General features: G+C 41.1%; 3 protein-coding genes across 5 annotated transcripts in view; 1 reads left to right on the forward strand and 2 right to left on the reverse strand.

The window, feature by feature from the left end:
- LOC104819919 (DNA topoisomerase 1) overlaps positions 1 to 5,277 on the forward strand; it is a 7,847-nt gene extending 2,570 nt beyond the window's left edge. Inside the window, exons 5-23 of the mRNA XM_010550221.2 lie at positions 1 to 61; positions 144 to 230; positions 448 to 494; positions 682 to 791; positions 944 to 1,044; positions 1,267 to 1,359; positions 1,621 to 1,704; positions 1,819 to 1,902; positions 2,551 to 2,619; positions 2,791 to 2,850; positions 2,936 to 3,007; positions 3,158 to 3,265; positions 3,404 to 3,483; positions 3,746 to 3,829; positions 3,985 to 4,096; positions 4,180 to 4,269; positions 4,412 to 4,477; positions 4,577 to 4,672; positions 4,940 to 5,277. Coding sequence (XP_010548523.1) covers positions 1 to 61; positions 144 to 230; positions 448 to 494; positions 682 to 791; positions 944 to 1,044; positions 1,267 to 1,359; positions 1,621 to 1,704; positions 1,819 to 1,902; positions 2,551 to 2,619; positions 2,791 to 2,850; positions 2,936 to 3,007; positions 3,158 to 3,265; positions 3,404 to 3,483; positions 3,746 to 3,829; positions 3,985 to 4,096; positions 4,180 to 4,269; positions 4,412 to 4,477; positions 4,577 to 4,672; positions 4,940 to 5,092 — 1,657 coding nt within the window. The 3' untranslated portion in view covers positions 5,093 to 5,277. The remainder of the gene's footprint in view (positions 62 to 143; positions 231 to 447; positions 495 to 681; positions 792 to 943; positions 1,045 to 1,266; positions 1,360 to 1,620; positions 1,705 to 1,818; positions 1,903 to 2,550; positions 2,620 to 2,790; positions 2,851 to 2,935; positions 3,008 to 3,157; positions 3,266 to 3,403; positions 3,484 to 3,745; positions 3,830 to 3,984; positions 4,097 to 4,179; positions 4,270 to 4,411; positions 4,478 to 4,576; positions 4,673 to 4,939) is intronic.
- A 56-nt stretch (positions 5,278 to 5,333) lies between these two features.
- LOC104819921 (U-box domain-containing protein 35) lies at positions 5,334 to 8,788 on the reverse strand. Of its 3 annotated transcripts, none has more exons than XM_010550225.2 (10): positions 8,554 to 8,788; positions 8,344 to 8,447; positions 8,133 to 8,254; positions 7,786 to 7,994; positions 7,619 to 7,682; positions 7,231 to 7,528; positions 7,047 to 7,148; positions 6,531 to 6,959; positions 5,703 to 6,461; positions 5,334 to 5,619 (listed from the first exon to the last, which is right to left on the reverse strand). In XM_010550225.2, exons 1-10 carry the CDS (start codon positions 8,765 to 8,767, stop codon positions 5,581 to 5,583), a joined length of 2,340 nt encoding a protein of 779 aa, XP_010548527.1. In that variant the 5' UTR covers positions 8,768 to 8,788; the 3' UTR covers positions 5,334 to 5,580. The 3 variants fall into 3 exon arrangements, with proteins under 3 accessions (XP_010548527.1, XP_010548526.1, XP_010548525.1); XM_010550224.2 differs by having other exon boundaries at positions 5,334 to 5,613; positions 8,542 to 8,788; XM_010550223.2 differs by having other exon boundaries at positions 8,542 to 8,788.
- Positions 8,435 to 14,016, reverse strand: LOC104819920 (probable LRR receptor-like serine/threonine-protein kinase At4g31250). Its single transcript, XM_010550222.1, has 6 exons — positions 13,256 to 14,016; positions 11,735 to 12,349; positions 10,494 to 11,636; positions 9,570 to 10,112; positions 8,542 to 9,192; positions 8,435 to 8,447 (listed from the first exon to the last, which is right to left on the reverse strand). Exons 1-3 carry the CDS (start codon positions 13,926 to 13,928, stop codon positions 10,963 to 10,965), a joined length of 1,962 nt encoding a protein of 653 aa, XP_010548524.1. The 5' UTR covers positions 13,929 to 14,016; the 3' UTR covers positions 8,435 to 8,447; positions 8,542 to 9,192; positions 9,570 to 10,112; positions 10,494 to 10,962.
- Between the last annotated feature and the right edge of the window lie 46 nt (positions 14,017 to 14,062).

Raw genomic sequence — 14,062 nt, forward strand, 5'->3', positions numbered from 1 at the left:
ATCAACTCTTCAGCAGGATGCTGCAAACAAGTTACATTTTTCAACGACATATACCATGAAGGTCTTGTAAACTGCGGTATTGATTTTTTCTCATAAGTTTTATTTTTCAACGAGTCTAAATTCTTGTAGTAAACACTTTGCAGGTAGCTCAAAAACTTTATGAGGGTGTCCAGTTATGTGATGGTAAAGCAGCTGGTCTCATAACATACATGCGAACAGATGGATTACATGTGGGTTGTCTCTTGAACTTTGCACTTTTCTGTTGATGACAGTCATGCGGTTTCAATTAACCAATATTATATTATTATGATAAATTCATTTTGATTTAAATTGCTTCTGTACTTTGGTGTCCCATCGATCATTTGAACTAATGAGTGTTCTTTATGACGAGAAATTACAACATTTGCTAACTTTGTTTTCTGTTTTGTTGGTTTTTGTTGTCCTCAGATATCTGATGAAGCTGTCAAAGACATTCAGACCTTAGTTTCTGAAAGGTTAAGATATATAAATCCATTTATGAATTGAACAATTGGTTTAGAAATTCTGGGGTATAAAAGCTTTGTCAAGGCGTGAGGCCCTTTCTCCTTGTGTATTTTCTTTGTTCTTGTGCATCTCGATATAGTGGTATAATGTTGTCTTTTGGTTTCTGACCTATAGTAGCTTTTGACTTGTTACTTGTAGATATGGGCAGACTTATGTGTCAAAAGGTCCCCGTAAATTTTTTAGAAAGGTGAAGAATGCTCAGGAGGCCCATGAAGCTATTAGACCTACTGATATACGGAGGTTACCGTGTACGTATATAAATTTTCCATGATATAGGATTTTATCTTTAGAAACAGGTCATTTGTTATACTAATTTGAATGTTTTATTTTTTGTTTTTTGTTTTCCTTTCTAATGATCTTTGGTCTGCTAAGTCTTGGACTTTGTTGATTGCATTTACAGCAAAGCTTGTCGGAATTCTTGATGAGGATTCTTTGAAGTTATATACCTTAATATGGTCACGGACTATGGCATGTCAAATGGAACCTGCTTCCATTGGGCAGGTAAAATATATTTTACTTTCCATTCATATACTTCAAAAGCTACTTATTCAGGGAGAACAAGGCTTCTTCGTGATCAAAATGATTATTTAAAAAAAAGAGTAAAAAGGTTAAAAGAGGAACATGTTGGATTTGGATTTGACCTTGTATTGAGCAGTACAGTGCTAATTTATATTTGCATAGAACATTTCTTTCTCTGTCTTATCCGGACTCTCTCTTCCTCAGATACAACTTGATATTGGAAATGCTTCTCAAACCATTGTCTTCAGATCATCATGCTCAAAAGTAGAGTTTCTTGGATACCAGGCAGTTTATGAGGTATGTACTATTACATCGTTAGTGATCCGTTGAAATTTTTATATTCACAATTTTCTTGATTCCATTGCTCTACTTGAAGGCAGCGTTTGTATACATATGTTTATATATATGTTTCAGCTGTTTCTATCTTCTGCAACCGTCTTTGCGCTATTCTAGATTTTCAGTTATACTTTTTAGTTTTCATGGTTATTGGTGTATGATCCTTCTTCTCCTTGGACTTGTCATTAAGCGTTATTTTCTTTTCTTGCGGTGACATTGCAGGATGCAGAAGCAAAAACAATCAAATACAAAGATGATGATATGAGTGAACGCGAAGAAACTTTCGGGATTCTCAGTTCATTGAAGGTAGCGTTTCAGAACACAAAATTTTAGTTCTGCTTTGTAGTAGTTGAGTCATTTGTTTGTCTTAAAAAAAATCATCAAAGCTGGAAGTTTATTATGTTTTCCTCTTCTTTCCAGGCTGGAGACCTATTACGTGTTGATGATGTGGAGCTCAAGCAGCACTACACTCAGCACCCACCACGCTATTCTGAGGGGTCACTGGTATAACTTTTGCAATTTTCTTCACGTGCTAAGAAAATTATTGTACATTAGATTTGCATTTTTGAGGTTTTTTGTGCCCCAATGCCTAATTCTCTGTATGAAAAGGGGGAAAATATGGTATTTAGGATGAAGGACAAATAGGATACTGCCATAATTTGTGTGGCAAGAAGAGCCCACCATGCTCTATACAAGGCTTTTAACTAACCTTTTGCTAGGCGCTTCACTTCTCAATTCTTAGGACGAAGATTAGAATTTTGTCTCACTCACATTCAATACATAAAATTCTTCAAAACAGCTTGGTTCCAGGTGAACCTATGCTTTACAATTTTGATTCTCCGGTAGCTCTTCTTTGGCCCCAGTTAGCTAAATTAATCTAGTTTAACAATAATGTTTATAAATCCGTGAAGCTAAGTATCAATCATGGATAATTTCACATCAGTTTTGGTAAGATGCTTGCTAATCAGGCTCTATTAGCAGTATGTTCTTTGTCACATCTTTATAATGTAGTGAAATAGCTTAGAAGGTGATGGATTTAGTACACGCTGTTTATTTATTATGAGTGTTTACTCTGGAAGCTATGAAATGTTGCACGTGGGTCAAGTAGCTCTATGCATAAGATGTAAACTCATTTTCTTTTCTGTGTTTCAGATTAAAAAGCTCGAGGAGCTGGGAATAGGTAGACCATCAACCTATGCATCTATCTTTAAGGTTTTACAGGTAAGCTTCTGTTCAAAATTTTAGGGATTTTTATGATTAAAAATTGTGTTCAACTCTGCTGGATGTTACGAAGCAACTTAGAGTTGTCTGAAGAGACACAATGCCCCATTGCCCCTCATTTTCTGTCCTGTGTTGGCAACATCCTAACATCTTTTGTCTTCGCATCTCCAGGACAGGAATTATGTGACATTAAAGAACCGAATACTATATCCAGAGTTCCGTGGCAGGATGGTATTTTCCTCATGTATTAGCTTAGTAGTTAATGACTTAGTTAACCATCTTGGCATATTATCCTAACTTTGAACTACTTTTTCAGGTTTCAGCTTTTCTTACCAACTACTTTACAGAGGTCACGGACTATAGTTTTACTGCTGATATGGAGACTGAGGTGGCTATTTAATTTCTTATATTGTTGGTCATTTTTTAGCGTATGGCCTTCTCTAAATTTGCCATACGTTTCTTAGAATCTTTTATGATGACGTAGTATGTCCTAAATTTCTTGTCTCATGGGTATTCTTTTTGTCCACATTGCTTTCAGCTTGACAACGTCTCAGCTGGTTTAACTGAATGGAAGGGCCTCCTCGGAGACTACTGGACACGGTTCAGTTCGTATTGTAAACGTGTTGAAAATGTCCATATCCATCAGGTACTTTTTGGTTATTATTACGAGAATCAACCATGGCACTGGCAGTCTATCCTGTTCGAGCTTTCATTCTCCCCCATATTTTTTTGCTCTCGATATATATTGTTTTTGTTTGTTTCTAAAAATTTTATACGTTTGCAGGTGGAGAAGATGTTAGAAAAAAGATATGGGGACTTTCTGTTTGCTTCCCTACCTGATCCGAGTAATAGGACATGCCCAAGGTCTGCATAATGTTGTTCCTCTCACTTATTTTGAATGAGAAATGCCAATCAAGATGTAGTTTTGAAGCTAGTCATATAACTATTTCTTTTGAAGAAATTCATGCTGTCTTATCTAGCCTGTTCATGTAGAAGTGTTATTTCATGATATCTAAGTCTCTATCAAAATACATGCACTGTTCTCGTCGATCCAAAACAATGTATCGTAGTTCCTACAGAATATTGAGTACACTATGACCTTTTGCGGTTTCTTTTCATGCTTCAGTTGTATGGAAGGCACCTTAATTTTCAAAGTTAGTAGGTTTGGTGCTGGGTATTTCATCGGTTGTGATCAGCACCCGAGATGCAAGTAAGTCGTAAACAATAGAATCTCATGATTTCTCCACTTGTCATACTATACACTCTCCACCCTATAACTGTGTCTATAACTGTTTGGACCTTTCCTTTGCAAAGATATTGGCTAGGTTACTGATTTTTCTTTTGAGTTATATGGTTTATATACAGGTACATTGCTAAAACACTTTATGGCGAAAACGAAGATGATGATGATCCTCCAAAGAATGTCAGTGTAGAAGAGCCAAAGCTGCTGGGTCTTCATCCCAATTCCAACGAAAAGGTCTCGTCCTCTCAGGCACTTCATCATTCTGAAAACTCTTTCTTAAGTTATTTTCACTTAATTGAATTTCTTTCCTTGTTCAGGTTCTTTTGAAGAAGGGCCCATACGGGTTCTATGTACAACTTGGTGAGGACAGGACAGGGTTCCTGCCAAAACGTGCATCCGCTTCCCATGTATGTATTAAAGTTTTTTCCCTTCTGCTTTAACACGCTTTTTTCTTACCGAGACAGAGACAATAACTGTCCTGAAGATAATGATTGAGTGTTTTTTTTCTAAGTAGTGGAAAAACCTCTCTTTCATGTCTTTCTCTGACAGATAAAAGATGTAGACTCTATCACGGTTGAAGATGCTCTCGAGTTACTACGCTACCCTTTGACATTGGTATGTATGTTTCATTGTTTAAAAGTATTTTGGACCAGCTTATTTCAAGTTTCAGCGTTTTGATTCAACGATTTCTTTGTATGTTAAAACTTTAACCAGGGAAGCCACCCTAAGGATGGGCAGCCAGTGCTCTTGAAGCTTGGAAAATTTGGATTTACTGTTCGGCATAGGCGCACTATGGCTACTGTTCCGAGGGTATATATAACCTTGAATCCTCCTTTTGTTTCAATGAGATCTTACCTCATTTCTGACATTATGTCTCTGGAAAATGCCTATTTATATAATGTGGTATGGGAAGAAATGACAGTTATGCGATAAGATTGCAGATGAATCGGGTCATGTCATGTCATGAAATGTTCATTTTTTGTATATCGAAATGTATTGTATAATTGTTGTATGGTATGATATGAATTGAGCCTTTTTTTCATGTTCATTGAGGGGGGGCGACTTGTGTTTTGGCAGGGTATGAAACCAGGTGATGTTACCTTAGAGAAGGCACTAAAGCTGTTGTCTAGCAAAAATGTTAGAAGGAGTGGAAGGCCTAAAAAGGCACAACCAAAAGCAGATGAGGAAGATGGAGCAGTAGCAGAGGAAGAAGCTGTTGAAGCCGTGTAACAATAATGTAATTCACCAAAGAAGGAGACTTTCACTGAAAGTGGTCTATATATGGTTTGATAGATATGAGCATTGGATTTGAAGAAATTCTTTTTGGCAATCAGAATAATATTTGTCTTTAGGACCCAATAGTGATTGTTGATTGTAAGATCCAATAACCAATTTTTCAAATTGCTATGATAATATCCAATGGTTCTATAGTATAAATGCACTGTTGATCATCTTTTCAGCAACATGTAGATAGAGCAGAAGGCAAAAAGGTATTATTATCTTTCCTCCATCCTGAACTAGGTTGCAAGTTAAGTTTGTAATCACATGTACTGTACAACTTAGACACTTCTACTCGGTAGGTACTGTTTATCTCTTTAATCTACGAGCAAGGTGAGGATTTTTACCTTGAGGCGTAACTACCGGTAGGAACATGAGCCTCGACTGCATCTGCAGCCTGCAGGTATGAATTCTTCCTGTCATTTTCTTGGAGAAAACGTTTACTGAGGGATTGGGATGGGATTATCACTCATCTGTTCCTGCCAAGATGAAATTATTCTGATCTGATCATGTGTATTCGAATTTGGTTTGCAGATTATTCTTTTGGGGGATTGGTTCTTACCAAATGTGAGGGAGAATGGCTGGTGGTGGGTGATGGTCCAGGGCTACTGATGACAACTGCAGACTGTGTTGATTCTTCTGCTAGCACTCGCAATCTGTTGAGCTCTGGCAAGATAACTGTGGCAAGATCAGGTCTGTCTTTCCGTCTCAACTCTGCACACTTGAGCGCCAATTTTGCAAACTCTGTGGCCTCCTCGATTGGCCAGTCGGGTACTGCTGGGTCTAGCATATCCGCTAAAGTCCCCTTTTCGATGGCCTTCTCAACGTAGTGAGTTAGACCCATCGGTGATTTTGCTGTTAGTAGCTGTAGAAACATGATGCCAAGCGAGTAGATGTCAGATTTTACACCCAGCATGCCAGTCTGCTGATATTCTGGGTCTATATAGCAGAACGTTCCAGCAGTTGATGTCATGCGATATTGTGTCACGTGGTCTGCAACAGATGGAGGGACCAGTCTGGCCAAGCCCACATCGGCGATCTTGCTGACAAAGTTGCGATCTAGCAAGATATTCGCAGGTTTAAGATCGCGGTGAACCAGTGGTTCTGGTTTAGTCTGGTGGAGGAACATCAGTCCAGTGCCGATCTCTGCGGAGATTCTAAACCTCGTCTGCCAAGACAGAGGGGGGCTGTTTCCTCGTCTGAAAAGACGGTCTTCCAAGCTTCCATTGGCCATGTACTCATATACTAAGCATCCGCACTCTGGGCAGGCACCAAGCAAGAGAACCATGTTCGGGTGCCTTATGCAGCTTAGCACCTCGACCTGTGTTTTTTAAGTAATCAATAAAAGCAAAGACCTCGGGAAAGAACCAGATCAAACTGAGAGGCTTACCTCTTGCTGAAATTGAGACCTCCCTTGAGCTGCGTCTGGGCTTAAAACTTTAACAGCCACTGGTGTGTGATCTAGGAAACACTTGTAGACAGGTCCATACCCACCTTCTCCGACCTTGTATTTCTCTGCAAAGAACTCTGTTGCACGTTCAATCTCCTCGATGGAGTATTTCCTATACCTTACATCTGAGTGTGCTAAGGCGTTAAGGGCCTTTGTTTTCTCTTCAGCCTCCTTGTGGGCTTTCATTTCTGCATTGACTCTCTTCTGGGCCTCAAGCTCAGCAATCCGTTGAGCTGCTTCAGCTGCCTCAATTGCTGCTTTGGACTTGGCTTTCTCCTTTTCTGCAATTGCCAATGCAGCTTCCTCACCAAGTCGTGCCTCTTCCAGTTTCCACTCTTCTTCTAACTTCCAACGCTGAAGCTCCGTCGCCTGCAAGTGCCAATTCAATTCAGAACTCGTAGTGGAAGAACAAAAGAGCAGAAATGAAAGCCACAACAATGGGTTTGCAGGAACTACTTTCTGTTTTGCTGTGAGTGCTTCTTTGCAAGCTGTACTGTACATTTCCATTGTCTGTTTCAGCTCCAATTTAAGCCTCCTCATCTCGGCCTCTACTTCATCCTGCATTTCGTAATTCGCGTCATGAATCAGATTGGGCGGTGGTGTCACTGTCAAGAACTGTGTGATCTTTTTAAGGCCTTACCATTGTCTGGGAGGCAGATGAAAACCTTTCGCTCTCAAATGAGCCTGATGAGAAGTCAGGCGGCGAGTTTATATCCAATGATTTTCGTCCATATGACATCGCCTCAAAGCTAGTGCCAAAATCTGTGTCTGACAAATTTGAGAGCCTTGGAGGAGTTCGGCTTGGTTCAAAATCATTGAAGTTTGCAAAGAGACGATCAACGCTCGGCCTTCCAGAGCTGACAAAGGATATGTCTGATTCCGGGACACAGAGTTCTCCATATGACCTCCCTTGCATGCCTCTTCTTGTTAAAGGTGACCTTTTTCCATCCACAGATTTCATTCCAAAATTCATTGAAGCGACCTTATGTTAAATCCAATCATGTCAAATGAGAACAACAGCAGTGTACCTGAAGGAGGAATCTGATTGATCATCAACAGATCTCCGCTGTGATTCAAATGACTGTCTCTGAGCTGCAGAAAAAAGAGTAACACCCCTAAATGTTCAGTATTCGCTGGAGCCACAACCAAAGAATTTTGATATGAAGCACCGAAAGGTGTTCCATTGGTTCAAGACCTTTAATATTAGTACTGGAAGGAGAGGGCGAAGGTTGGGGCGGCTTTGAATTAGCTTGATGAAGCTGACTACGCAGTGGAGCAACAGAAGGTGGTGATCGAGAAGCCGATCTCATAGTTGAAATCTTTCCTTTGGATATCACATAGACTGTGCAGAAATCGGGTGCCGTCCTCGTGACGGTGCCTGGAATATCCGCGGGCTTGTTAAACCTGCGGAGGTAACACACATTAACTATACGCTGTCAGGATTTGTAGAAGTTATGCAGTTTCCACATAAGCCCAACATATTAAAACCGGTGGTTACCGCTAAAGTTGAATGTGGAAAGAGAAGAGAAACGGGTAAAACACCTGAAAAATCCGTTCCTGGAAGAGGTACCGATCACCAATACCTCAATCCCGGCCTGGTTCACATATTCGACTAATGCCTTTGCCACATCTGAATCCTCCAACAACACATCTTTGCATTGTATCTGAAGGGCGTGCGTTGCAAATGCGTAAGCATACAAGAGGTTAAACAGGACACGACTAACACGAGCAGACATTGTACATGAGAACTCACGTCTTTGCGTGTACAGAAGCAACGGAAAGGAAGGTACAATTCTTTGTAGGGCCCCTCCGGGTCTCTGCATACCAATGAAGCATCGCCATTGATTTGGTTCAGCTCTGAAAAAACCCACAATACAAACAGAAAACCTCAGAAACTGAATAAAGGAAGAGACAACCAGCAGAAAAACGCGAGAGATAATAACGATCTTACTTGCAGAGTTACCATTAAGAGATGGGCTCGATGACAAAGGAGAAGGTCGGAGCTTGACGTGGATGAGAATGACGGATTGGCCTCTCTGCAACAAATGATCAACCGTCCATTTCAGCGCATTCTGGCTGGTCTTGTCTCTATCTATCGCCACTGCTACCAACCCATTGGCTCCACAACCACCAAGGGCTCCTCCTTCCTTCCCAACACCGTTCTTCGCCATCAACATCTCGATTCTCACTATCTCTCCTTTTCTGCTGTATGAATCTCTTTCTATCCCCAAACAAGCTGACACCTTGAAAAAGCCAAGGAAACTCAAGGTTCGAGATTACTCAAGAGGAAATCGTTGAGGGCCACCAGAGAGAGAGAGAGAGAGAGAGAAGCAGAATTCGTTGTCCTAAGATGGTGTTTCTTGTTTCTTGGTTTGTCTCCTCTCTCTCTCTCTCTCTCTCTCTCTCTCTCTCTCTCTCTCTCTCTCCCTCTGATGTCCCTTCCTTGCGTGTTGTTTGTTTTTATGTTTTTGCAACCAGCGAATATGGAGGAAAGGGCAAAGTGCATTTCTAAAAATCCATTGCTTCTGGTTCTCTTCTGTATAGGCGCCTCTCCTTGTTTGCCGGCTTCCCTTCTTTTGATATCCGACTTCTCTTCCTGTAACTGAATTTTCAAAACAAACTCCACAGTCCTAATTAAAACCAATTCCATTTTTATATTTATAGTGATATAATGTATATGTGTGTCAGTGTGTATAAATTATAATACATACATATATATAGTGTGTGTGTATATACACAATATCAGGTACAGAATCTGGATAATGAAAACCAAGTTATGGTTTCAGATCTAGAAGGTTTACCGTACATGATCTTAACAAACTTGTACTCTGTAATCTGTATTTTATCTTTTTAGCAAAAAAAAAAAAGAAGATAGAGAGATCCATTTACTTTGACTGTGTCCAACACCGAAGGATCACATGCAGAGATAATGCTTACTAAAAATAGCAAGGTTTCAGAAAAGAAAAAAAAAAGACTTACTTGCTAAAACGATGATTGTTTCTTGTTGTTCCACATACGTGGGATGAGGATCGTAGTCACAGGCATACCGCACCAGAATGCCCATAATCTTCCTTGTTTCTTGCAGAAGTCGCATACATAAGCTTTTGTCATGTCGAGATTCAGATCATCATGTTCATGTTTCTTATCCTTCATGCCCGTCATCTTCCTTCTTCAGACCGGCTTCAATCTCTGTCACTGCCATGCTTGAGTCGGGATACAGGTAACTCCTTGCTCTGCACATGGATATCAAGGGTCTTGCCATTTGCGTTTACGGGTTTTTGCCTTCTGGTCCTTATGATTATTAAGGCCTGGATAAGTTTGATGTTGAAGATTCTGCAGAGGCATGTTGGTCATGTTCTTGTTGAATTCTACATAGTCTCTGTCGAAGCAGATTTTAGCTGTAACTGCGAGCTCGTTGTAGTTTTCTACGAGCTGAAAGGTGAAGGAACGACAAGGCGGGCACCAAAGTGTATATATAGCGCAATGGTCTTGCCCACAAATTCAGAAACTTGTACCCTCTACCTGCAACAATTCAACGTATTACATCATAACAATCCTATCCAGAATTGCATTAGGCAAACAACTAAACATAGACAGTAGATGGCAAACAGCATACGCCAAGGAAATCAGCAGCTTTGGAAATGGCATTAAAGTGAATGTGAAGATTGGTCATGGTAGCTCAAGGGAATAGTGATCAAGAATTGGTTTTGGTCTTTTGTATGTTAAGATTGTTTATGTTACTCCCATCTCTATAAAAAAAACACACACACAATCTCGGTACAAAGCAGAAGCTCAGAACTTTTACAGACAGAGGGCAAATTCTGTCTGCTTGCAAGATCAACAGATACTTACTTACATGATACTTTAAAAAAAAAAAAAAGACGAGGCGAAAACTCAACATACCAGATATATTGGAGAACTCAGGTTTCAGTATAGTTCCTGATGTCCTTTCCTGCAAGTAAACTATATCCGAACATTACAAAACAAGATGCCACAAATCCTTTGTCTGATACTCTGTTTGCTTTGTCCCCTGCCCTATGTTCATCAAGAATGTAAATCTCCAAGGAAAGGGGATAACGGACTGCATCGATTTGTGAACAGATTGAAGATATGACAGAAGAAGACATGTTTTCTCGTCTAGAACAATACCAATATGGCATGAAGTATACAAAGAAAGAAACTGAACAAAAACATAAAAAAACAAAGCTTTGCACATCAATCAATGTCTATTAAACTAGCAAGAGTTGAATCGATAGCGTGACAGAAAGAAAACTGAGGATCTTACCTAAACACAGTCACCAAACTTGATCAACAAACATCAAGAAAATGAAAATCAGAAGATTTAGATGAGATTGAGCTTGGTCGTGGTGTTTTACATGAGCGAGAACTCTTCAGTCATGGCTCTTGAAGAACGGTGATCACCTTCGCTAGCAGTCACGTATGAAGTTCGGACACTTTCGTGATCCCCACCTGAATCTCTGTCAAGTTCCTCGATACGGTCCACGGCTTCGTTGAGCTCAATCCTTCTCTCCATATCCCAATCACTGCATCTCAATCCAATCTTGAGCAGCTTCAACATCTGCCCCTCGTGCTCCTTCCCTACTCCCATGTCCTTATCGAACACCTCCGATGTCCACTCTGTTCTTGCAATGGACTCTACCCAAGCAGCCAATTCGTCGTTAGCTCCTTTCCCTTGCCGGAGATAGTTCGCTGGAAACTTCCCTGTCAGGACCTCTAGTATCAGAATCCCCAGGCTCCACACGTCAGACTTCCTCGAGATCCTGTCCTGTTGCGTGAACTCCGGCGACTTGTAGGCCACGGTGAACTGCTGAGCTTGTTCCTTGTTGACCACTGGAACGAGAGCGTAGTCCGTGAGGAGTGGTTCGAAGTTGTGATCGAGCAACACGTTTGAAGATTTGAGATTTCCATGAGGCAGATTCAGATCCGGGAACACTCTGTAGAGATAAGCCAGTCCTCTTGCGACTCCTCTGATGATCTTCAAACGGATCGGCCAGTCCAACACCACTTGCCCAGGAGTTCGATTAGCTGAAAACGATCAAAATTCAAACAACTCATGAAATCAGATCGAATAAGAAAAATATGATGATTACGAAGAAAACAATTAAGAGGAAGAGCGATAATACCATGGAGGAGATTCGCGAGACTGCCATTGGGGATGAAATCAGATACCAGAAGCTTCTCCTCTCTTCTGTAGTAGAAAGCAATCAACGGTAAGAGATTAGGATGAGACAGTCTCCCGATCTTCTTCAAGTGATCATAGAACTCTTCCTTCCCCATGTTGTTCATGTATCGGAACCGTTTCACTACCACCGCGCAACCACTCGACAGAACCGCCTTGTACGAAGAACCGAACCCGCCGCTTCCGAGAACCTCCGCAGAAGCTCGAAGCATGTCCTGAAGCGTGAACTTCTCGCGATCGTTCCGTACAAAATGCAGCTTCCGCTGATCTCCTGGCTTCTCCAACGACGGAGAGTGAACCACCTCTCTCTGCACGGCATCGTCGGCGAGCTTCTTGTAGATCTTCGAGTCCTGAGTGCCTTTCGAAGCGGATTGCTCGGCGACGCCATGGCCGTGGCCGTGGCGGTGTCGTAAGCTGATGAAGCAGACGCCGAGGAAGACAATGAGGAGGACGACGATGGCAAGGACGGTTACGGCGAGGAGAACCACAGTCCACGGCGGCGGACGAGCGGCGGAGAATCTGCAGGGACCCAAAGGCCTTCCACAGAGGTCCTTGTTACCTGTTCAGCCCAATCAAATTATAAATTGAGCCAGTGGGTCATAATTAGGCCCATCAAATATACATATTGAGCCTTCTCAATCGTTGAATGTACACCATTGTGTGGGCTCAATGGGCCACTGGGCTATCATACTGAGGCCCATACAACTAATTTTCATGAAAATAAATATTTTTTTTTTTGAAAAAAAAACAGGAATATTATACATTCAGTGAACACGTAAGGAAAGTAAGCCGGCGGGAAACGTGACAACGTGCACACGACTAAATACATGTCGAAGCGTCGACGACAAATGTCTTCAGCATGATCGATAATATGCGTACTACGATATTAAATGTACTTTCACACATGTACATATATATATATATATAGAATTTTAAAACAATCCGTTACTATATATAAAAAAATAATGAAATCGAATGTATAAACGAATATAATCTAAAAATGATTGGATAAAACCGAATCACAATGCAATCTCATTAGAATATAAAAAAGCAAATAAAACTACACTTATTTTAAAAATAAATGTATTTAAAAAAAATGGAATTTAAATCAGAACTAGTAAATTTAAGTGGATTATGTATATTTTTATAAAATTTAAAAAGAAAAAAAAACACCAGAATATGAAATGTAGACGATTATTATTGCAATATAATAAGATCATTGTTAGTGTGTGTTTTTTCCTCGTTTTCTTGTTCAGAGTTAATTGTTACTTGGGAAATAAGTGAATGAGTTCCTCCTAAATTGAATTCTGAAGAATAAATAATTTTTTTTTAAAAAAAAAATCACCAACAAATATCATATTGTATCAAACAAAGCATCGCAATTGAAATTCCATTTCAGAACCATAATATATAATCAAATGAATAGAAAAAAAAAACCATGAATCATGATGATGATGATGATCACCTGTGAAGAATGTGGAGTTCATGTCACTGAGCGTACGAGGAATCCGGCCTTCTAATCGGTTATTAGCGACGTTAACCATAACCAAATCCTTCTGATCAAACCATGGAATATTCCCTGAGAAAAGATTCCCTTCGAGATTCATCTCTACCAGCTTCGGCAATCTCGCCAGCGACATCGGAATCTCGCCGGAAAACCGGTTTCCCTCCAAATGCACCCGCCTCAGCTGCCTCAGCCCGGCGAAAACATCCTCCCCTACCTCGCCGGAAAACCGGTTATAAGCCAAGTAGAGATGCACCAGCGACACCAATCCGCTCACGCCACCTGGCATCGTCCCCTCGAACGCGTTGTACATGAAGCTCAGGCTCCGGAGTCCGCGTAAGCCGCCGAGCGCGTGAAAGTCAAGCGCCCCGGAGAGAGACATGTTCTCGAGCCGGACGGCGAAAACGACGCCGTTCGAACACATCACTCCCTTCCAGCTCGACCCGTTTCCTCCGGCGTCGCACGGCGGAGCCACGGCGGCGTCCCAGCTTCTCAGCTCCTCGGTGGAGGCGTTGACCAGAGACGACTTGAAGGCCAACAGAGCCTCCACGTCAGCACCGGAGGACTGACCCACGGAGCAGACGACGACGAGGAGTACGGATAATAAGCATACCGTCGAGACTTTGTCGGTCATGTTCGTCCGTCGACGAAAACAGAGAGATGGTGGAAACAAAAATGGCGAATTCTGCGAGTAAGAAAGACGAGAGATGCATTAATGTCGGAAAGTAGAAGCCGGCAGATAGATATTGTATAATATATATATATATA

The sequence above is a fragment of the Tarenaya hassleriana genome, unplaced genomic scaffold (assembly GCF_000463585.1).
Source record: "Tarenaya hassleriana unplaced genomic scaffold, ASM46358v1 Cleome3, whole genome shotgun sequence".
NCBI lineage: Eukaryota > Viridiplantae > Streptophyta > Magnoliopsida > Brassicales > Cleomaceae > Tarenaya > Tarenaya hassleriana.

What these genes read in the sequence shown, in the direction of transcription:
- LOC104819921 (XM_010550223.2), bottom strand. Translation starts at nt 8,767, where the DNA reads ATGTTGATGGCGAAGAACGGTGTTGGGAAGGAAGGAGGAGCCCTTGGT. An exon ending in TTCCAGTACTAATATTAAAG is followed by an intron (nt 7,683 to 7,785) that starts GTCTTGAACCAA and finishes TTTTTTCTGCAG; the next exon opens with CTCAGAGACAGTCATTTGAA. An exon ending in CAATCAGATTCCTCCTTCAG is followed by an intron (nt 7,529 to 7,618) that starts GTACACTGCTGT and finishes GGATGGAAAAAG; the next exon opens with GTCACCTTTAACAAGAAGAG.
- LOC104819920 (XM_010550222.1), bottom strand. Translation starts at nt 13,928, where the DNA reads ATGACCGACAAAGTCTCGACGGTATGCTTATTATCCGTACTCCTCGTC. An exon ending in GAACTCCACATTCTTCACAG is followed by an intron (nt 12,350 to 13,255) that starts GTGATCATCATC and finishes TGGGCTGAACAG; the next exon opens with GTAACAAGGACCTCTGTGGA. An exon ending in TCTCGCGAATCTCCTCCATG is followed by an intron (nt 11,637 to 11,734) that starts GTATTATCGCTC and finishes GATCGTTTTCAG; the next exon opens with CTAATCGAACTCCTGGGCAA.